Source organism: Caretta caretta, chromosome 7, assembly GCF_965140235.1.
Source record: "Caretta caretta isolate rCarCar2 chromosome 7, rCarCar1.hap1, whole genome shotgun sequence".
NCBI classification, from domain to species: Eukaryota; Metazoa; Chordata; order Testudines; family Cheloniidae; genus Caretta; species Caretta caretta.
Window position 1 is genome coordinate 83,974,038 of NC_134212.1, and position 23,284 is coordinate 83,997,321.

The 23,284-nt window shown below is 45.4% G+C and overlaps 1 protein-coding gene across 4 annotated transcripts in view; it reads right to left on the minus strand.

Annotated features, from left to right (window-relative positions):
* The window catches only part of CDH23 (cadherin related 23), a 520,165-nt gene that overhangs the window by 386,970 nt on the left and 109,911 nt on the right, over window positions 1–23,284 (minus strand). For all 4 annotated transcript variants that reach the window (XM_048859456.2, XM_075130881.1, XM_048859457.2 and 1 more), the window contains exon 4: window positions 7,654–7,796. In XM_048859456.2, the coding sequence (XP_048715413.2) occupies window positions 7,654–7,796 (143 nt within the window). The remainder of the gene's footprint in view (window positions 1–7,653; window positions 7,797–23,284) is intronic.

The following is a 23,284-nucleotide window of genomic DNA, read 5'->3' on the forward strand; positions in this document are numbered from 1 at the left end:
GCAGAGAGCTGCCTGTCCTCTTTGGTTCCAGCTGAGAGATACAGCACAGATGTGAGGGGGACAATCTAGTGCCCTGCCTCCAAACAATGGCTGGCATTGGATGCTTAAGAAGAAGGTGGGGAAGAACTTTCCTTCCAGACCACCTCTTTTCCACCAGGGACTGTCCCATTTGAGGGCCATAAAATCTTGACAAAGAAATCATGTGGGGCTGGGGAGTGTGACATAAAATATTACAACAGAACTGTCTGTTACCTGGGTACCATCTGGTTTAATTTAAATCAAGTCCCATCCAGCCATCAAACAATTCCTTTCCTTCTCTGATTCCTCCTTTTACAACTTCACTGCCCCCTAACCACTACTGCTGCGCAAGTGGAGTGACACGTGTTCTGGAAGCATTGCATAGGAACGATCTGAAAGCAAGTTTGGAATGATTCTATGTGCTACAGACTTGGTTGATTTATTCTTAGTTAGGAAGCTCAGGGATAGCCAGCAGGCTCTGGTTCCCCAAACTGCAACTTAACCTCTCTTATGCCAGGATAGTTGTTTACCTTGGAGGCGGTTTTAGGGATGGTTTACCAAAGCATACATTCCCCTCCATGAAGGCTCAGGTAATGCAATCTGAGAAGGCCTCAGGGCAATGCCTGTAGCCAGTCTGAGCAGCCCAAATGCCAAGGACACAGGAGAGAGATCCATGTTCCTTGCTGCAAGACTCTCGCATATCAGCTTTTTCATCACCACTTCTCCCACCCTCTCCACCCACAAGTGCAACCACAGGAAAAAAAAGTTGGGGAATGGGGACCAAGTCCAGATTTCATTGAACATAAAAAAAGATAAGCCAGGGAAGAGACAGGACAGACAGACAGGGCTTCCCCCAGCCTACTTTCTGTCCCCACAGCTCACTTCAATCACATCCCTTTTTAGACTGGGTTATTCAGTCCATCATTTTGCATCTAATTCTTTCTATTCAGTAAATCTTTTAAAGCTTACTTTGTCTCCCTTTCATTTGTTCTTTTCCCTTTCACTGTTCGTTCCCTTTCTACTGCTATTTATTGTACGAGTTTGCCCTCTGTCTTTTTGCCCCTCCATCTCATTTTCCTACATTGTGCAAGAATTGATATATTTCCTTTGCGTCCCTCCACTTTGCTTTTCTTGTGTGATTTTCTCTTCTTCCTACTTAGTAATCTCTCTTCCCTTCTCCCTCTAACACTCTTTTCCTTTCTCATGCTTCCTCGTTCTGTATACTCTTCCCACCTTCATCTTCTTACACACTCTTACCCCACCTGCTTACGTACTCCTGTTTACCCCACCAGAAACACTCACACACACTTTTTCCCTGCCTACAGAAATCAAACACACTCCTGCCTGCGCCCCCCAAAATCTCTCTCTCGCTCTCTCTCTCACATACACACACACACTAGATTTGCCCTCAAAATCAAGCCAATACATAAACACTTGTTGACACACACACACCCCCCAGGATCAGTTCATATATGCAGACTCCTCTGCCCCCAAATCCAGTCACACAGTCATACAGGCTCTCCCCAACCACAACCCACGTGGGATTTGTTACAAGGCTAATTCAAAAAATTCACAAACACTCCGACTCCTTGACACAAGTAGCCTCCCCTCCTCCCAGTCTCCACCTGCATTTTACATTCCTCTGCAAGCCCTCAGTTTCCCTCCTTGCACACGGATTTCCCTTGTCTCTTCAAAACCTTCATGTACCCCACATCTCCCTGAACTTTCTAGACTCTCCCCTGCACCTTCTCAGTCCCCTCCTGCTTCTCACATTCCCCCATCTCCTCATAACTCCTGGTCAACGGCTCACTCACAGAATGTCAGACATCTTCCTGAGGGCACCTTGACTTCAGTTCCATTGAAGACAATGGCAGAGGATAGTCATCTTCACTGAGGGCAGCCTTGCTTTCCCTGCAGTTTTGCATATAGATTCATAGATATTAAGGTCAGAAGGGACCATTATGATCATCTAGTCTGACCTCCTGCACAATGCAGGCCACAGAATCTCACCCACCGACTCCTGCAATAAACCTCTCACCTATGTCTGAGCTATTGAAGTCCTTAAATGATGGTTTAAAGACTTCAAGGTGCAGAGAATCCTCCAGAAAGTGACCCATGCCCCATGCTACAGAGGAAGGCGAAAAACCTCCAGGGCCTCTTCCAATCTGCCCTGAAGGAAAATTCCTTCCCGACCCCAAATATGGCGATCAGCTGAACCCTGAGCATGTGGGCAAGATTCACCAACCAGATACCCAGGAAAGAATTCTTGGTAGTAACTCAGATCCCACCCCATCTAACATCCCATCACAGGCCATTGGGCCTATTTACCATATGGAATAGTGGCCACCTTGACTAAAGACTGTTTGGTTTCAGGCCTATTGAAAGTAATGGAAGATGGTGACTACTTTGAATATGGGAAGATTTGGGAGTTTGATGCCAACAGTTGGGAGGTCATGGTATCTGAGCAGCTCACCAGCATGAGTGGATTTTAGCCTCACATGCCTCTGTGAGGTAGGGAAGTACTTTCTCTGTTTTATAGATAGGGAAATGAGGCACAGGGAAGATTAAGTCCTTCGCCCCAGGTCACACAGGAAATCTGTGGCAGAGCGGGAAGAGATCCAAAATCCCCAGAGTTCCACCAGTGACTTCATCATATGAAACCATCCTCCCTCTCATCAGAAACAGGGAAGATGCAGCAGCCAAGGAACCAGCAAAGCTCAACTTTCAAAGATGGGCACATAAATTGGGCACCTAAATAAGACATCTATCCCTTGCATTTAGACACTCAAATAGGCATTGCCTGCGGGTTTGTAAAATGGTCATTTATGTATGAGATCATGCCAATTTTAGTATCCAAGTGCCTGATCTTGAGAGAAGAAGCCGTGTACACACAGCAGAAGTCAATATGAGCAGTGACACCCGATCTTTAAATAAGATCCTAAATGCAGGTTCAGATTTTCTTTAGAAGTGAAAATTGAACTTGAAGTGTAGGCTTAAAAGGGGACAGGCTGAGCACATAATCTTCCCTGAGCCTCTGAGTGCTGTGCTCTCTGGCAGTTAGTGTTAATTTAATTTTTTGTTAACATTACAGTAGATCACGATTGTGAAATCCAGGGTAGGTAATGAGGCAGAACTAACCAGTGACTTCTGCTCCAGACCTTGCCTTGCTGAGGATTCTATAGTCCAGCTTCTGACCATAGTTTGGCCCCGACACTGCTATCTGCCTGCTGTCTGCAACTTGGTCCCTGACCCTGATTTCCTGGTATCCTGACTTGACTCGATCCCAACCCCTCTACTATTCTCCTGCCTGCAACTTGGTAACTGACACGTAGGCCACTCACTGCCTTGTCCTAAAAGTTTGCTCAGATCAGCTTTGCCCACTCCCAACCCCATCCAGCCCCTCCACAGATGACAGAAGTGAAACCCTGGACAACAGGGGCTAACCAGAAGGGAGCAGCTCTAAACCAGAACCTCGGGCTCCCCAAGTATCAAAACTACCTGGATGTGTTTGGAAAGAAAAATGTGGATTTGTTATTTCCTCACAGGGACTATGACTGTCCAATAGACCTATAACCCAGGGGAAAGGTGCCCTATGGATAGATATACACCGTGTCTAAACCAGAGCTAGAGACACCATGTGCGTATAACCAGGAAAGTCTCTTCAGGGGCTTTATTCAGAGACCCACCACTCCAGCGGGGACACCAGTCCTCTTTGTGCAAAAAAAAGGATAGGTCACCATACCTCTGTGTAGACTGTCATCCACTGACACAGGTGACTATTTGAAACCGGTACTCCCTGCCCCTCATCCCAGAATTGTTGGACCACCTGAAGGCTACCAGGATCGTCACTAAACTAGATATTTGAGGGATATATAATCTACTGTGAATAAGACCTAGGGATGAATGGAAAACCGCTTTTCATATCCAATATGGGCACTTTGAATACTTAGGAATGCCGTTTGGATTAACCAATACCCCGCCCTGCAACATTTCAACATTTCCTAAGTGACGTGTTCAGGGACATCTTGGACCAGTGTGTGATCATCTACCTTGATGGTGTTTTCTGAGAACCCTGAGCAGCACGGACATCATGTCTGTTCTATCCTTGAGAGACTATGGAAGCATCGTTTGTAAGCCAAACTACAGAAGTCCACCTTCGACCAGACCACCATTGAATTTCTATGCAACATCATCTCCTCGTAGGGCATTCAAATGGACCTGAAGAAGATGAAAGCCATCCACAACCAGACAGCAGAGGTGGACCCTCCAAGGATTTCAGTGCTTTCTGAGCTTTATGAATTTTTCTAGGCAATTAATTGCAAACTTCTCTGAACAAATAGCCCCACTGACTTCCCTCCTTCGTACAGCCATTCAATTCATGTGGCTGCCTGAAGTCCAGCTTGCTTTTGGATCACCTTCACCATGGCCCTGATTCTGGCACACCCTGACCCAATGTGCCCTTTTACAGAGGAAGCAGACTCATCCAACTTAGGCCTTGGGGCAGCACTCTCACAGCTATTTGGACCACAGTCAGTTCTGTACTCTTATGCATTCTACTCTCAAAAACTCACCCCCACAGAGATGGACTATGAAATACTGGACTAGGAGCTGCTTGTAATCAAAACCGTATTTGAAGAATGGAGTCATCACTTTGAGGGAACTCAGCACCCAGTACAGGTTTTTACAGCGCACAAGTACCTTGAGTACCTTCCTAAGGCCCACGCTTTGAACCAGAGGCAGTTAAAATGAGCCTTGATGTTCTCTCAATTCAAGTTTACAACTACCTACTGCCTGGGAAACTGAAATGGGAAAACTAACACTATTAGGAAAGGAGGAATACTACTTGGAAACTGACATTAGTGCAATGATCCTCCCACTTTATCTTGAGGATCCACCGAAGAAAGTGCTGGTGCTGGCCTTGCAGGTTTTTCAGGTGTTTTCTGTAAGTCACCTGAGTCTCACAGCCATAGAGGAGAGTGGGATTGCCACCGGTTTATAAATTAAAAGTCTAGTTTGTGTTCTGATGTTGTGACTGTTGAACACCCAGCAAGACAGTCTGCCAAAGGCTAGGCTGGCATAGTGAATTCTGTGCTGAATCTCGACGTCTATGTCTGCCCTCTGTGAGAGATGGCTGCCCAGATAGACAAAGTATTCTACATTTTCCAGTTCTTCTTTGTCAATGTAGATCTTCCTTGCTGGATCTGATGATTGACTGGGGACCAGCTGGTGGAGAACTTTTGTTTTGCTTATGTTCAGAGTTAGCCTAGGCTGTTGTAAGCTTCAGAGAAGCAATTAAGGGCTGTTTGAAGATCCTCCTTTGAATGTGCAACTACAGCACAATCATTTGTGTACTGGAGTTCAGTTATTGTTGCCGATATTACTTTCATTCTGGAACGGAGACGAGAAAGGTTGAAGAGGTTGCCATCAATTGCTGTATGCCCAACTTAGCAAAGGAGAAAGGAAAAGGGGAGGCCAAAAGAAACACTTTAAAGACACCCTCAGGATAAACATCAAGAGATGTGGCATCAACACAACGCACTGGAAGACAGCAGACCAGGATAGGGATACCTGGTGAAGACTTGTCAGAAAGGCAACGTCCAATTTTGAGGAAAATCGTCTTCCCCTGGTTGCAGAAAAATGCCAGAAAAGAAAGGAAAGACAACTGTCATGCAGCAGTCATGGCCCAACTCTGTTTTCCAACACCATCTGCAATGTCTGCCAATGAGTCTGTGGCTCAAGAACTGGACGCCTCAGTCACCAAAGGACCCATGAAAAATAAAACCTGTGAAAGAGATCATCCTCGACCTTGAGGGATCGCTGACGCTGACTACTTGGAAAACAGGGAACCTCCATTTCAACCTCCCTACCTCCTCAAACAGAGTAATTTTGTCAAAGTCACAATTCAGCGAGACGTACTCTCCCTCATCCGGTCTACTCAAAAGAAGACCCTGCTTGCCCAAGGAACACAGTCTATGCCATTAGGGGCTAAGATGCATTGTTCCATGCGGGACAGGAGAACATACTTCAACAAGTACATATATGTCCCCCAGGGACATCCCCAACTGAAGGTGCTACGCCTTTCCCTTTTGCTTCATTGGCAGGTCACTTTGGCTACCTTAAGATTTCCCTCATGGTTGCCTCTTTTTAATGATGGCCCCACATGCAGGCCAAAGTCCAAGCTTATAATACACTCCTGTGCACATACCAAGATGCCCTGGACCAAGCCCCTCAGCACCTGGAGACTCCTGCCATATGCAGAGTTTTCATATAACACTGACCATGCCTCTACAGGTCGGAGCTCCTTTTTGGCTAATTAGAGGTTCCACCCCCTTTTTCACCAGACACTACCAGCAGCCTCCCTGAATCCAGCTGCCACCAATGGGTCCAACAGATCCACGTCATTCAGGAGGAGCTCAGGAACCATCTAGAAGAGGCGCAGAAGGCTTGCAAGAGGCATGCAGACCATCAGCGACAAGAAGCTACAACATTTGCATTAGGCCAGAAGGTGTGGCACACCACCAAACATCTCCACACCAGTTGACCCTTCTGGAAATTGGTCTACCAGTTCCTGGAACCTTTCCTGATATGCCAGCAGATTAACTCAGTTACCTTTAAACTATAGCTTCCCCAGTCTCTCAAAATACACCCAATTTTTTATGTTTCCTTTTTGAAGCCCTTCCTTAATCAAAGCACACACTGCTTCCACCAGCTGAAATCCAGAGTAATAAAGAGTACAAAGTGCATGCTGTCCTCGATTTCCAATGGATGCATGGCCACCTGCACTACCTGGTCGCTATGGCCCCAAGGAGCACACTTGGGAGCCTGCTTCCTATGTCCATGCCCTTGACCTGCTGGAGAAATTCCACAGGATTCACCCAGACAAGCCTGGACCAGCACAACCCCAAAGGGGGACTTGAAGTGGTAGATGTAAGAACCTGCGGGACTAAAACCTGGGACCATGTGGATTCTGAGCCACTGACACGTCTGCATTACCATTGAAAGCGTAGGCTGGGTTTCTGCTGGAGAACCCTGTGAAGTTAGGCACTGCAGAAAGTACCAGAATGCAGGGCCTGAGTGGTGGCTCCCCACTGCCCATTGATTGGCTCATGCTGGTATATAAACCACAGCCCAGTCCACACACACATTTGCAGAACTGGGTATCAACATAGCTCCTTACACTGCCATGAAGTCTGGATCAAGGGTTCAGAGTACCAGAAGGGGATGTGTGCCCACCTTGCTATGGAAAGGCTCATTTAGGGCTGGACAAAAATTGTGCACTGAAACTTTTTCCAACAGAAAATTGGATTTTCAATTCAATGAATTTTCATCACACACAGCATTGGCTTTCTGTGGAAAATTTCAATTGATCATTTAAAAAAAAATGAATGCCTAAACTTCAAAAATTACCACACAGGGAGAGCTCACTCTTCACAGGTACGGCTTTGAGAAGGCTCCTGATCACCCCATACAAGAGGCAGACAGAAAAATGAGCAATAATTTCCATTCTGATATTTGGTCAAGGTCCTCTCCATTTGCCCTTTCCCTCCGGTTACCAGGTGCCTTCGAAAGGGAATATTTCTGACAAAAAACACATCAAGGTGTAGCAGCTTGTCTTCTAGCAGCAAATGACATTACCTCTCTGTCCAAGGGCTGCCTGAGCCATACAACTCCAGTCACGCTTTCCACTGCAAAGAACCTGCTGGCCTCCTCCCCGACCACACCAAACACAAGATGGTCATTGTCTAGGTCCCGGGCAAGCAACTGGGTCACTGATGAGCCTAGAACAACATAAGCAAGAAAAAAAGGATGAGTGGATGAGAGGAAGAAAAGGAGGAAATGTCAGACTCATGGAACTAATCCACTTCTTATTGCCAAATGGCATTATTCGTCTTTAGAAAGTCTGTGTCATGGCCCCATCTCTGCTCACTTTAAAAATTTACCCTCAAAAGATATTTAAGTATGTTGCAATTTTTCAAACAAACAATCCATGCTCTAAGTAGCAGGGGTGGAATTGAGGATGGCTTTACTGCTCTCTTCAGCAAAGCTACTACTGCCATGCTGAGTGTACATTTCCTAAAGCTGCACCCCTTGTAGGGAAGGAATTGTTGCATATGGGAAAGTCGAATTAGTTCAGTAAAAGTGGCAGCATCCAACTGTGCCAATCACTAGAAACAGAGATAATCCATGCATCTTTTTTGGTAAAAATCTGCCAACAACATCCATCCTCAGAGCTGTCAGGCACTTTACTTTCATGTTGTTTAAGTTGTTGCTACTGAGTTTTAGTGCTTATGGAAGTGAGAGGAATAATAATAACATCTAGACTCTGACAACTGAACAGCTACTATGCATACTTCCTTCACACAGTTCTACCAGTGCATCCACTCTCATTTCAATCTTAGAGCCCCATTTCACCCATCTGCCAATGTCTCTCTCGGTCTTCACTGGCAACATGCTCTCACGGCATTTCTGGGCCTTGAGCAGAGACTGCCAATAACACTAAATTGTACTTGTGCTACAACTAAATTGTAGTTGCAGGGTGCTTTTTGTGGACAGACACCCACTAGGGATTATGGGGATACCAGACTAACTTTCACTATGCTTGAGACAGAATTAGTACTCAAGAAACTGAATGTGGAGCCCAGGAGGTTAGGCAGCAAAGGTGTTTTTAAACCACTTTTGTGCCACTCAGATTCTGGGCTGGCTGAGCACATAGAGTGGTCCCCACAAAAAACTACAGCAGCCTTGGGGGCTATTCTAATTTACAGTAGCCTTACATAGGCTGCCTCACAGCTCAGACCAGCCCAGCATCTCTAACATTCAGTGGTAGGGAGACAATTCCTCCCACACCCGACACACCTCCTCCTTCCATCCCTCCCTCCCTCCCTGCCATGGGCTGCAAGGAAAGCAGCACAAGAACAGATAACATGTTAACAATTCCACACTAAGAGCACCACCACAAAACAAGGGGTGCACACACAACCACTTCTCAGGTGCTTCGCTAGTCACTGAGGCATGAGCATACAGCGCGTTGTTTTTATACAGGAGGCTAGAGAGGGATAAATGCAAACATCTGTTGGAATGATCAGAATGTGAGCAGATCTTCCTTGAGAATTTAGACCCCAGGTACCTCAGTAGTGTGAAGGGAGGTAGGACAGAGCCATCATCAGTTGTCACCAAACCTGTAATTTTTATTACTTTTATCCATTTTCCAGCAATTATCCACTTACAGAAGCCATCCTTTTCAGCATCTTGAATAGCTTAGCATAGTATTCAGAGCCTCCGCTCACACCTCTCTTTGTGCATGTAATTGCAAGTGACCTTTCCTGAGTACATTAATTGAAGGTGGACGTTTAGTATTATATTTAAGATTTTAAATGGTCTAACTGCCTGGAGTTGCTGCTGACTTCCTGCTGATGTTAGATACATAGGATGTTGGGAACACAGGCTCTTCCTGCATGTCTCCTCATCCATCAAGTATATAATATCCTACTGTGACACCCTGTACCCCATGTTCACTACTTTTATAAGGTTATGATATATTTTGTACAGAGTATGCCTTGTGAGATATCATTTGAAAACTCATAATCTGCTGAACATCACTGACCTGTTAAGATGTGTATAACAACACTGTGTGTAAAGCTATGAGATTTTACTGTATGATTGTTAGTGAAATATGTTATAGTTCTGTGTAATATCCACAAACCAATTTCTCAATGACAAAGACACCCTAGCACACCAGCAAGATGCTAAAGGGACATTACCTGTTTAATCGGCCATTTGCCAGCCGGGATGGCGGATAAACAAAATCTTTACATTTCCTCCCAGAAAGGATTCAACCCTTACATACACCGGAGACTGTTTGTCTGTACCCTAGTGGAGAGTAATCCTCAAAGAAGGGAGTGGGATATAGGAATGAAAGACAGTGACTTCCACCTCACCTCTTCCCCTCCATCTGTACTCATGGCAGATGGATCACTTAAAAGACAGAAGCAGCATCATTGAACTGGGGGAGTGGTCCTGGCCTGAAGATTTTCCAGCTAGTAAAGAAAGCTATAAGCTTTTGGTGAGGAAAAACTCCTTTTTTGTTTTTAAACCTATTAGGCTCGGTAAAGTTAGGGACTAGCTCATGTGTTTATCTTTTTACTTCTTTTATAACCAATTCTGACTTTTATGCCTTATCACTTGTAATCACTTAAAATCTATCTTTCCATAGTTAATAAATTTATCTTATTGTTTTATCTTAACCAATGTGTGTTTTGATTAAAGTGTGTTGGGAACCTCTACTTGATAAACACGGCTGATGCATAATCATTACCAGTGTTGGAATGACAAACTATCTATGAGTTTGTACTGTCCAGGGGGCGAGTAAGCAGTATAAGCCACACATTTCTGGGGAGTAAGGCTAGGACTGGGGATATGCAGGTATTACCCTGTATGTAACTCAGGGATGGCTGTGCATAGCATTCATGTATTCAGCTGGGATTGATTTTACATGCTAGTGGATGTGAATGAGCAGAGCCCGGACGGGTTGCTGTTCACCAGCAAATCAGTATAAAAGGCATCACAGGCTGGAGAGCTGAGGGGGCATGTTAGTATACAGGCTTGTTTGTTAGTCTGAGATAGCATTTTGGGTTTGATTTTTGATACTCTTATGTCCTTACTAATACATGTGAACAAAGAACAAAGACATTTTTCAGAGTAACAGCCATGTTAGTCTGTATTCGCAAAAAGAAAAGGAGTACTTGTGGCACCTTAGAGACTAACCAATTTATTTGAGCATGAGCTTTCGTGAGCTACAGCTCACTTCATCGGATGCATACTGTGGAAACTGCAGCAGACTTTATATACACACAGAGAATATGAAACAATACCTCCTCCCACCCCACTGTCCTGCTGGTAATAGCTTATCTAAAGTGATCATCAGGTTGGGCCATTTCCAGCACAAATCCAGGTTTTCTCACCCTCCACACAAATTCACTCTCCTGCTGGTGATAGCCCATCCAAAGTGACAAATCTTTACACAATGTGCATGATAATCAAGTTGGGCCATTTCCTGCACAAATCCAGGTTCTCTCACCCCCTCACCCCCCTCCCAAAAACCACACACACAAACTCACTATCCTGCTGGTAATAGCTCATCCAAAGTGACCATTCTCCCTACAATGTGCATGATAATCAAGGTGGGCCATTTCCAGCACAAATCCAGGTTTTCTCACACCCCCACCCCCACCCCCATACACACACAAACTCACTCTCCTGCTGGTAATAGCTCATCCAAACTGACCACTCTCCAAGTTTAAATCCAAGTTAAACCAGAACATCTGGGGGGGGGGGTAGGAAAAAACAAGAGGAAATAGGCTACCTTGCATAATGACTTAGCCACTCCCAGTCTCTATTTAAGCCTAAATTAATAGTATCCAATTTGCAAATGAATTCCAATTCAGCAGTTTCTCGCTGGAGTCTGGATTTGAAGTTTTTTTGTTTTAAGATAGCGACCTTCATGTCTGTGATTGCGTGACCAGAGAGATTGAAGTGTTCTCCGACTGGTTTATGAATGTTATAATTCTTGACATCTGATTTGTGTCCATTTATTCTTTTACGTAGAGACTGTCCAGTTTGACCAATGTACATGGCAGAGGGGCATTGCTGGCACATGATGGCATATATCACATTGGTGGATGTGCAGGTGAACGAGCCTCTGATAGTATGGCTGATGTTATTAGGCCCTGTGATGGTGTCCCCTGAATAGATATGTGGGCACAATTGGCAACGGGCTTTGTTGCAAGGATAGGTTCCTGGGTTAGTGGTTCTGTTGTGTGGTATGTGGTTGTTGGTGAGTATTTGCTTCAGGTTGCGGGGCTGTCTGTAGGCAAGGACTGGCCTGTCTCCCAAGATTTGTGAGAGTGTTGGGTCATCCTTTAGGATAAGTTGTAGATCCTTAATAATGCGTTGGAGGGGTTTTAGTTGGGGGCTGAAGGTGGTTAGTCTCTAAGGTGCCACAAGTACTCCTTTTCTTTTAACAAAGACATTGTGTGTTGCATTTCCCACAACCAGATGAGGGGTTTAGTACAATGAAAGGAGAGAAGGAAGAGAGTTAAAGTGTTGCTGGGTAGCATGGGAATATAATATATGGACGTACACTTGAAGACTGTCTCAACTCTTATTTCAAGACAAGGTCAAGCAACCAGTTGGGAAGGGCAAGGAGGATGGGGGGGGGGGGGAAGGTATAAGAAACACTGCAAGCCAAAGAAAAGCCTGGCTTTGGCCAGTACACAACCTCACTCCCTACCCCTCCCATAAGGTATAAAAGAGGTGGTACTGAAGCCCCCCAGACCCAAGACCCTCCAAAATGGAATATGACTATAATTTGTAAGGGGTAGGATCAAGGGCATGCACGACAGTTATAATTATGCCTGCTAAGGAAAGGGAAACTGGGACACTGGGAAAAAGGCTCTACTGGCATGCAGAGTTATGAATATGCTTGCTTGATTAACCCCAATAAACATTGCATTGCCTGCATTTTGGACTTCTGGTCTTCTGCTTTCTGTCTGCATGACAAGAACCAGGGGAGGGGCGAAGGCAAAGCCCCTAACAGGACACAGCAGTCCACCTTGTATCCTGGGGAATGTCACAGCTACTCAACAGTGCCACGCACAGGAAGTGCTAGAGTCAGGAACCAGTGCAGACAGACAGGATCAGAAATGTTAGCACTGGAGCGTTCAGGCCCTTTTCTCCTCCTCAGGTACATTGGTAATAACATAATTGTGTTTGTTAGCGAGTAGCAGAGCAACAGAGGTGTTTTTGTTGAATAGAGGGGAGATCTGGGCAGTGTGAGGGAATTCTAGTGCCCGGCATGAGAGACAATTAGTCCTGGTTAGAGCGAGACCTTAGCTATATCTGAGCTTCTGCATTGCATCTCCATCCCAAACTTCAGTACGGTCTGCTGTTACAGACTTGGTCACCTTCTGAACTGGAAGTCACACCAAATCATGCAGCAGTTTTGTGATGTGGACAAGTTAAGAATTAGACCCAGGACTTTATTTTTTCCCCTACAACACATAACCCAGATCTTGTGCAGTGAAAGGCTCATCATGTTCCTTTGGTGAGGCATTATCCAAAAGTGCTAACAAGCACTCCACATAATTTACAGTTTCATTCACTAGATTCCCTTTATGTCAGTCTCTGTAACCATCAAACAACTCACTTTCTAGGAACGCTGCAGTTGCTAGCGCAGAACTTTGCCTATCGATATTGTTGATATTGTACAATACAAACAGCATGGCCTAAATCCTGCCTTGAGTTATAGTTGTGCAACCCCATGCCCTACATTTAAAAACCAATTAAAGAGAATAGGCCTGATTCGCCCCTTATTTGCACTAAATGTACACAAAAGTAATTCCACAGAATGCAACAGAGTTTATTTCTCATTTACGCTATTAAAAAAAAACATACCCTACCCTCTGGCCCCCTGCCAAAACCCTACCTCACCTTAAAAACAAAAATGTCCAGCATTTGCTCTATGGTCAAATGTTATTGATATTTGTGTGTGTGCAGGCAACATGGCTGAGAGAGTCATAAATGTTATACATGCACCAGGCACATATGAGTTTACGCTTGCCCCATGAATGTGTCATGTATGACAGTCTGTACATATATGCTTTTGAGGGCAGAGGTGTGTGATAGAAGGTTGTGTGTGCAATGCACATATGAGTATAAGTGTGCATGGTTTTACCTTCCATATGAGTTGTGTGCATGTGTGTGGCTGGAGGGTTGCAAACCTTTTTCCTCATGCATTCGAGGCAAGACGCTGAACTAGGAATAAAAAAGAAGTTTGGTATGCTTTGTATAAAGCAGTCTTACCAAAAAAAGAGTGGAAGCAAGAGAAAGAGAGCTACGACTTTGATTTCATCACTGCAAGAGAGAAAACCTCCGCAGATGCTTGGTGAAGAGAAAGCAAAAACATCAGGAGCAGGAATGAAATGGATCAAAATGCACAGTATGTTTCTGTATCAAAGTCAGGGAAGCCCCGAGGAATTCCAGCCCTCAGTCAGACCATGTGACATACATAAAGCCCCCTATATTGCCAGAGGCCATTTCTCAGCCAAAGGAAAGCAGAGTGGGGGTTGTGTGTGCAAATGGGAGCTTAGATTCCCCCTCACAGTCATGGGAAGAAAGGTCAGGAAGGTCACATCTCAGTGGAGGCTGACGCTCCAAGCACCGCCTGTGCCCAACGTGCTGAGTTTGCTAATTCTTGCCTGCATGGAAAACTCCCTCCCTTGCATAAGACATTGCAGAAAGATCTCTGCTTCCTAGTGAGGTTTTAGATGTTGCTTCTCCCCTAAACTGTACATCTATTCACAACACTGTATAAAGCAAGTACCTGATCCTATATGAGGCTGGTACTCTTTGGCTCACCTCCACTGGCACTCTGTACTGGCACTCAGGAGAGCTGGATTTTGGGGCAATGGAGGGGTGAAACTCGGTTTCTAGAGTGGAAGTCATATGCATAGGGTGACATTAAGGCAAGTAAACACAAGGAAGGCAGAAAAGGAGAGAACACAGTAGTAATATTCTTATGGCTCAAGACAACCTCAGAGTATAGTTAATGGGCCTGACTGCCCCCTCAGAAGCTTGTTTGCAACTGCCAGTGAAGCCAATGGCATTAGTGGGTGTGTATCTAAGGGATAATCAGAGCTGATAGTTGCACCTACAAGAGTTGGACCTTGTTAGGATATAGATATTCAGGCCTGTCTGTAAAGGCCTATACTCTAAGAATGTAGGTGTATTCTTATCTCTTAGCTAGTTCTAGAGGTATAAAAGAAAAAATCAAAATCACTGTCTGCCGGTGTAAGAGCCTTCTCTTACTGTGACAGTCTGAGGCCTTGTTCTTAGGCTAAGGCCTTTGGCTAAGCAGCAGAGGCAGCCATAAGCTGGGAAGCGAATGGTCACATCCTCACATTCCAAACTAGTCACACTGAAATCAGGTGCTATTGGGCTGTTAGGAATACAATCCTGTCCTGATAATGCCTATCGCCTCCAGAGAGAAAGGGAAGTGCCTAGAAGATGTAAAAGGAAACTTAGTTTGATAGCATCCTGTCTGGCAAACTCACTTATCAATAGCGGGGATGTGAAATCCTCATTTCTTTGGTGTTCTATCACTGTAGTCCCCATTTCCCTATTGTTTGTCTGTATAATCTCTGTCTGGTTCTGTGATTGTTTCTGTCTGCTGTATAATTAATTTTGCTGGGTGTAAACTAATTAAGGTGGTGGCATATAATTGGTTAAATAATCATGTTACAATATGTTAGGACTGGTTAGTTAAATTTCAGTAAAATGATCGGTTAAGGTATAGCTAAGCAGAACTCAAGTTTCACTATATAGTCTGCAGTCAATCAGGAAGTGCGGGGTGGTGGGGGAATTGGAATCATGTCCTGCTAAGGGCAGGAGTGGGAACAGGGCCACAGGTAAGGCTCTGTGGTGTCAGAGCTGGGAAGGGGGACACTAAGGAAGGAAACTGGAATCATGCTTGCTGGAAGTTCACCCCAATAAACATTGAATTGTTTGCACCTTTGGACTTCGGGTATTGTTGCTTTCTGTTCATGCAAGAAGGACCAGGGAAGTAAGTGGGTGAAGGAATAAGCCCCCTAACAGACCTATCTTTTAAATATGAAAGAAAGGTAGCACAAGTGACAGCCAGTTTTTAATCATTCTGATAACAGTGCGCAGCTGGCCAGCAGTACAGTGTGAGGGACAAAAATTCCTTGGTATTACAGCAAGGCCATTCCTACCTATTCCTGGTACAAATCTAAACACATTGGTAAGTCTTAGGGCATGTCTACATTACAAAGTTGGTGTAAGGCAGCTTACGCTGGCCTAACTATGGAGGTGTACACACTGCAATGCTCCTTCCGCCGCATAACTCACCTGCTACACCGACTTAATAAAACCACCTGGACGACATGCATAGAGCTTTTTGTGACGTAGTTAGAGCAGTGCAGTGTCAGTGTAGACACTGCATTGCTTAGATCGCCCTAAGTGGCTTCCAGAAGGTGTCCCACAATGACCATCAGGACCACTCTGGTCACCGCTTTGAATTCTGCTGCCCTGCAGCCAGTACACAGGTGAACGCCCCTCCCTCTTTAAAGCCCCAGGAAGTTTTAAAATTGCTTTTCCTGTTTGCGCAGTGTGGAGAGCAACTGCCCAGTTGACCATGCCAGTTCCACACAGCAAAAACGCGCCTGCCCGGAGCACAGGGGAGCTGGTGGATCTCCTGGGTCTGTGAGGAGAGAAGGCTGTGCAGTCACAGCTCCACTCCAACAACAGGAACTTTGAGATCTACAGCCAGATCACTTGAGACATGGTGGAGAAGGGCTGTGACAGGGACACCCAGCAGTGCCATGTGGATATCAAGGGGCTGAGGCAGGCATACCAGAAGGCAAGAGAGGCAAATAGATGCTCTGGTGCGGAGCGCAGACGTGCTGCTTCTACAAGGAGCTACACAACATCCATACAGGCAACCCCACTTCTACTGCCAAGAGCCCCCTGGATACTGTGGGGCGGGGCTGGAGTCGCTGGCTACTGGAGTGAACCCAAGGGATGCTGTGCTAGACGAGGAAGTGCAGGCAGAGGAGGATGGTAGATAGGCAACAGGGAGATCCAGTGGAATGGCAAGCCAGGACTTCTTTATGAGTCTTGAGCAGCAGCCCAGCTCTGCAAAGCCTGGTGCAAGGGAGGGAACCTGGTAATTACTCTGCTTCAGTACTGCAGGGACACATCTGGTCATGTACTGCTTTTTTTAATTGGGCTACAAGAGGTAGTGAAATAACCAACACAGGAACAGTTTCTATCTGCTTCTCATTTCCTTGTATAGCTAGGCAGAGGGGGCCCTGCAGAAAAGTTTGTTTATGCAGAATGGGATGTCCCATGAATCCTCCATAGAGATCTCTAGGAAAATTAACCTGCAATCCTCTGCCAAAGGTTTCTTGGGAGGGCTGCTTTGTTTCTTCCCCTCGGTAAGAAACTTTGTCACGTAACTCAGCAATTACTTCAGCCGGGACCATAGCAGAACCCAGGGCAGCAGCATACAGTCTCTGTCTGCAGCCACATGCATGCAGGGGCTGGACCCTTGCAGCCTTGGTTAACCTCAGGATTGAGATATCAGCTGCAAGCAAACATCCCTGCTCCACAAGGAGGAGACTGGATGCAATTCTTTCCATAGCTTGTCATTCTGCTTAGTCCTGAAATCCACCAGAGACTCCCTGGAGATCAACAGGAGGCACTCCTTGCCCTGCAGGGGCTAAACATGCTGCTTCCTCAGCGTTCCTAGCCCCTGCCACTGGAAGACAAGCTCAGATCCCTGCAAAGCATCATGTTGTGCTAGATTGCCCTCCAGCCTGCATAACTCAGGCTGCCCTTGGGCCTGCGTATCTTCAGTAACAGGGAGAGATTTTTCAGGGGAAATAAAATAGAGAAACACATGAAGAGAATTCAATATTCACACCCTCTTCATCTTTCTAAATGCACTAGAAAACAAAAGGCATCATTAACAAATAGTTAAGGTTCAAAGTCTACCTAATACAGAAAATACATTACAGTGTCAGTTTCCATAGGAGAATTCTACCTCAAAGACAAACCCTCAAAAGGGAGATCCTGGAAATGGACAGCTAAGGGGCAGAACCATTTCCCCAGTGTAGGGTGACCAGATAGCAAGTGTGAAAAATCGGGACGGAGTGTAGGGTGTAATAGGAGCCTATATAAGAAAAAGCCCCAAATACCGGGACTGTCCCTATAAAAATTGGGACAACTGGTCACCCTACTCCACTGCCAAAGTCTTTCATCAGTGGGCACCACCACACCACCCACCCAAACTTCACATAGTCTCCCAATTATATATACTGTGATACAGCAGGCCAGAGGGCAGCAGGAGAGTGTTTTGTTTTGTTTTGTTTTATAATTTAATACATTTTATTTGGAACTGGAGTCATGGGTTCTTGGAATTATGTTAATAAACAAGTATGACTGTTTGGTATTTTCTTGTGAAGAAGATAAGATAGGGAAAAAGAAAGAACTCAATAATACAGCTCTGTGCTCACCTAGCACTATGTTCTGTAAGTGAACTAATCTCAGAGGTGACTATAAATGAATTGCTTCTTTTTTAAAATAAAAAAAAATTAAGCTGCATTTATCATTTAGTAATAAAATAAACAGTTAAGTGCAAAGCTTATTTTTATCGTGAACAATCTTAATTAACCAAACATCAAATATAAGTTACCTTTGACTTGGGCCTTATGCAGAAATAGCTACTTTAAAAAAAATTCAAAGAGAATAAATTGTTATTGTCACTGTAGTCATTTGGGGGCCAGATTTTTAAAGTATTTAGGTGCTGTGACAGGGTCAGGCCAGATGGCTACAGGAGAGTAATTTTTTTTTTAAAGCAGAAAAGAATTTTATTTGCATAACACCTACAAAGAGTCACCAAAAAGGAAAAAACAAAAACAAAACAAAAGCAAACGCAAGGTATAACACAGCAGCCTTCAGAAGGGAGAAGTGTTCAGGCTAGCCTGGGCCCAGAGCGAGGGGGCTTCCTCAACACTCATGGTCTTCCACCCTCCTGAGTTACCTGGTGGTCTAGAGCGGCGGGGCTTCCTTGACACTCGTGGTCTTCCACCCTCTCGAGTTACCTAGTGCCATGCCCAGTGTCACCGATTATTCCTCTCCTGAGAGTGCCCAACAAGATGGGCACAGCTGCAGGGTGGGCAGTTTGGGGGCAGGGGGGACGTAAATGGGGAAGTACAAGGAGAGTGTTTTTTTTTTAAACAGAAAAGAGTTTTATTTGTATAACACTTACAAAGAATCACCAAAAAGAATAAAACAAAACTATGCAACAAAACAAAGCAAACACAAGGTATAACACAGCGGCCTTCAGGAGGGAGAAGTGTTCAGGTTAGCCTGGGCCCAGAGCGGGGGGGGCTTCCTCGACACTCGTGGTCTTCCACCCTCCTGAGTTACCTGGTGGCCTAGAGCAGGGGGGCTTCCTCGACACTCATGGTCTTCCACCCCCTCGAGTTACCTAGTGCCACGCCCAGTGTCACCGATTATTCCTCTCCTGAGAGTGCCCGACAAGATGGGCACGGCTGCGGGGTGGGCAGTTTGGGGGGGACGGGGACGTAAATGGGGAAGTACAAGGAGAGTGTTGGGTTTTTTTTAAGCAGAAAAGAATTTTTTTTGTGTAACACTTACAAAGAATCACCAAAGAGAATAAAGCAAAACTATGCAACAAAACAAAGCAAACACAAGGTATAACACAGCGGCCTTCAGGAGGGAGAAGTGTTCAGGTTAGCCTGGGCCCAGAGCGGGGGGGGCTTCCTCGACACTCGTGGTCTTCCACCCTCCTGAGTTACCTGGTGGCCTAGAGTGGGGGGGCTTCCTCGACACTCGTGGTCTTCCACCCCCTCGAGTTACCTAGTGCCACGCCCAGTGTCACCGATTATTCCTCTCCTGAGAGTGCCCGACAAGATGGGCACGGCTGGGGGTGGGCAGTTTCGGGGGTGGGGGGGCGGGGCGGACGTAAATGGGGAAGTACAAGGAGAGTGTTAGAAGGGAACCTTATTCCCTGTAGAGGGAAGAAAGTTTGCTATAGATTAATTAAAGCACCTGAAGCCAATTAGAGCACCTGAAGCTAGTCACCTGATAAAAAAAACCCTGCTTCAATCAGGCAAGAGGAGGAGTTGAAGCAGAGTGGTTTGGTGTTGGAGCAGAGAGCAGTTTGGAGGAGTTGAAGCAGAGTGGATTGATATTGGAGTAGAGAGCAGTTTGGAGGGAAGCAGAGGAGAATTTGGAGAAGTGCTGCAGTGGGCTAACAAGACCAAGACCCTAGGTAAAGGGACACCTGGTTTGTGCAGAGAGAGGGCAGGAAGCCCCACAAGCTGAAGGGCAGGAGAGGGAAGTAGCCCAGGGAAAGGAACTGCTAGTTCAAGTGGTTTACCGCTATCCCTAGGGCCCCTGGGCTGGGACCCAGAGTAGAGGGTGTGCCTTGGTCCCTCCCTCTCCACTCCCCTCGTCTAGGACACTATTGGGGCAGTTAATACCCCAGTTCAGGGGCAAGAAATGGTGCCCTGAAAACCACCCTCTCCACCCCCAGCAAGAAGAGAAAGCGCGAGACCCATCATAGTAGTGCCAGCAATTTGCCATAATACATACATACAAATATACATACACACACACACACACACACACAACTGCACAAAAGTCAAAACAACAAATGACTAGGAGATTATTAGAAATAGATCCTTTGAATAAAAAAATGGGATTTTATAAATTCTTAGTCATTTGTTATTTTGACCTCTGCATATATAATTTTGCAAATATTACTAGGAATCTGTGTTAAGTTTGGGTATGCAGTGTCAATCAGGTGTGGCAAGAATGAGTGAAGACCGATTAGAGAGTGGTGGGGAACTTCACTGCTTACTGTCAGACCTTCTCACATTTTGCTCTTTTAAAAGTTATGGAACTTTTTCTAAAGAAAGTGTTATATTAGGCCCTAGGTTTGAGCTAGACTCCAATGAGACTAACTTAACCTTAATTCTTTTTTAATCCAACTTTTTGTTAATTCCCCTTTTTGAGTGCATGCAAAAAATTTAAATTATTTTGATGTATTAATGCCCCTTGCCAGCCCCAAGCATAGAAAAATCTTGAGCCAGAACCCACCAAACGATCATGTGTGTTTAAAAATTTTTAGGGTTCTTTTTATTTGACTTTTTGATTTTGAGCCTCTAGAGATCATGTTTCCAACTCTTCTCTGCAACCAGGAGGGCTAGAAATTTACTTTCAAAGCTGAGCTTCTCATGTAATCCCAAGACTCCAGAAGGTTGGGCTTTAAGAAAAAACACCAAATGTAGCGAGAGTCTGATAAAATTGTGAAAGTTAGCAGCAGTGGTTCTACAAGAGGGGAGCCTGGTTCAGATAGAACTAATGAGGCCTACCAAGTTAGGTTTCCCCTCCTCCCAACGTTAGTAACTCTACAGCTGTTTGTAATGGTAGAACTGTGTCATTTGCTTGGCCACCTCCTGCATGCCCCAACATGTTCTGAGGTCACGCTACAGGCTGCCTGCATTGGTTTCCCCATTCAAGGGGCTCCTTAAATAAAATTCACACAGTTGTTTTTTGTCCAATAACGTCCCTTCGTCCCAGGTCTAATTTATTGACCACAAACAAAACTCAGTCTGGGGGCTTCTCTTCTCCCCGAATTGGCTCGTTGCAGCACTTCCCTGCCTTGACACTCCATCCTGTCCTGTGGGAGTGTTTTTCTGCTCCCACGGAGTCTTCTCTCCCTGGCCCTCCACCTTCTTCAGCCTTCTGGCTCTGGCTCCCAGGTCCAAACCCTTCTTCTTGGTCAAGGGTCTCCTGCAAGAGCCTCCTGCTCACTGCAGCTGTTCTGCAATCTCTGTCAAAGTTTCCTCTGGTTCTCTCTCCCTGGGTCCCTGTGATGCTAAGCACTCCTGTATTCACACCCTGCACACTACTGTAGTAATCTTAGTATAAAACATGCCTTGTGAGGTACCATTTGAAACCTAATAACTCACTGGTCAACAATATCATGGTGAAATGTATGTAGCAACAATGTGTGTAAAGTTACAATATCCCCCCTGTATAACATTAAAGGCACATGTTCAAACTCCCATAGCACCAATTAAGGCAAAATGGGCCAAGCAGGTCTTAAAGGGATGTGTTCACCTCAAATTTGCATATCAACTGTAAACAGAGTCCTCAGGCAAGGAAAGGGGGAAGGCAGGAGATAAAGAAAATCTGCATATCAGCAAACAGGGGAGGAAAAACAGCATGTGATTTCTTTCACTGGGAGACTGCATGCTGTCTTGCTCTCAGCCGGAAAGAATTTTTACATAGGAGTCACTCTCAAGAGGAAGAACACCAAGATGGGGCAGGGCGGCACCCTCGGGGCGGATGAGTAAGAAGAGGATTAAAGGCCCTGGTGGTGGCTCCACCTGCTGGGCAGCCTCCACTGCTGTATCTCTCAATAAACCAGTTTGGAGTGGAGGAAGAAAAAAAAGAAAAAGAGAAAGAGCTTGCATTTCAAAGGGGGCATGAACTATAAGAGTGAGGGGAAACATCCCAAGTCTCTCTCCCTGTTTCTCACTCTCTCTCTGCATCTAAGATGACAAAAGAAACAGCCTTTGGACTTTGTGGAAGAGATCCTGACCTAAAGAGTTTGGTCAGTAATGGTGTTGGAAGCATGTGGTAAGAATCTTACCTTCATCCAAGTCTAGTTTGTCAAGTTTTAGTATCAGAAAGCATTTTCTTTTTATTTCCCTTGTAACCATTTCTGACCTTATTGCCTATGCTTATACTCACTTACAACCCCATCTTTTTTGTTAATAAACTTGTTTTATTGTTTAATCCAATCCAGTGTGTTTAAGTTAAATTAAGTGGGTAGCTCCATTTAAGGTGGCAAGTTGTTGTGTATTGTTCGCTTAGAAGGATAATAGACCTAATATCTCTGGACTGTCCAGGAAAGGGATGGACAGTACAGAACGCACATTTTGCTGGGGATGGGGAGAGGGGGAATCCAGGACTGGGGGAGTGCAGGGGTCACCTTGTAGTAGTAACCCAGGCAGGTGAGAGCCAGAGTGTAACCAGAGCATGACTGACAGGCTGCAGTTATACACAGACACTCAGGGGTGCCCGCATGCTGGTGGCAGTTTGTCAGCGCTCCAGGTTGGGAGCTACAGCAGCAAGGTGTTATAGGGCAGGTGATAATACAGTCCCTCACTGGTCTGGATAATATCCTGGATATCACAGCCCCCTTTCTCCAGCTTGCTGCTGTTCTCACAGGGGAAATCATTTGATCACCTGTGACTCCATAGTAACCAAGGTTGGTTAGCCCAAGGCTTCTAGGCCTTCAAGGTGGCAAGGAGCCTGTTACACAGTTATGCATGTGTGACATACAGAGGTGGTATACAGCAAAGGAGAAAAAAACTTTATCCATATAAAAGCTTTAAACTAACTCCCCTGCCCACCCCCACCAATGCTCCAGAAGATTTCTGTTTCCTGAAGAAGCTCAGACTCTGTCATTCTGAGCTACCCCTGGACAGTTCTTACAGAGCAAGGTCTACCCCAGAGCATTTATTGGTTTTATATGAGAGTCCGTGGAGATAGCGATTTCACATTTTGGTTTCACCAAATGAAAATCGGTCTCGGTGTTGCCTCAGTCACTGCCTCTGACAGCTGCAGAGAGATAGTGAGGCACCTA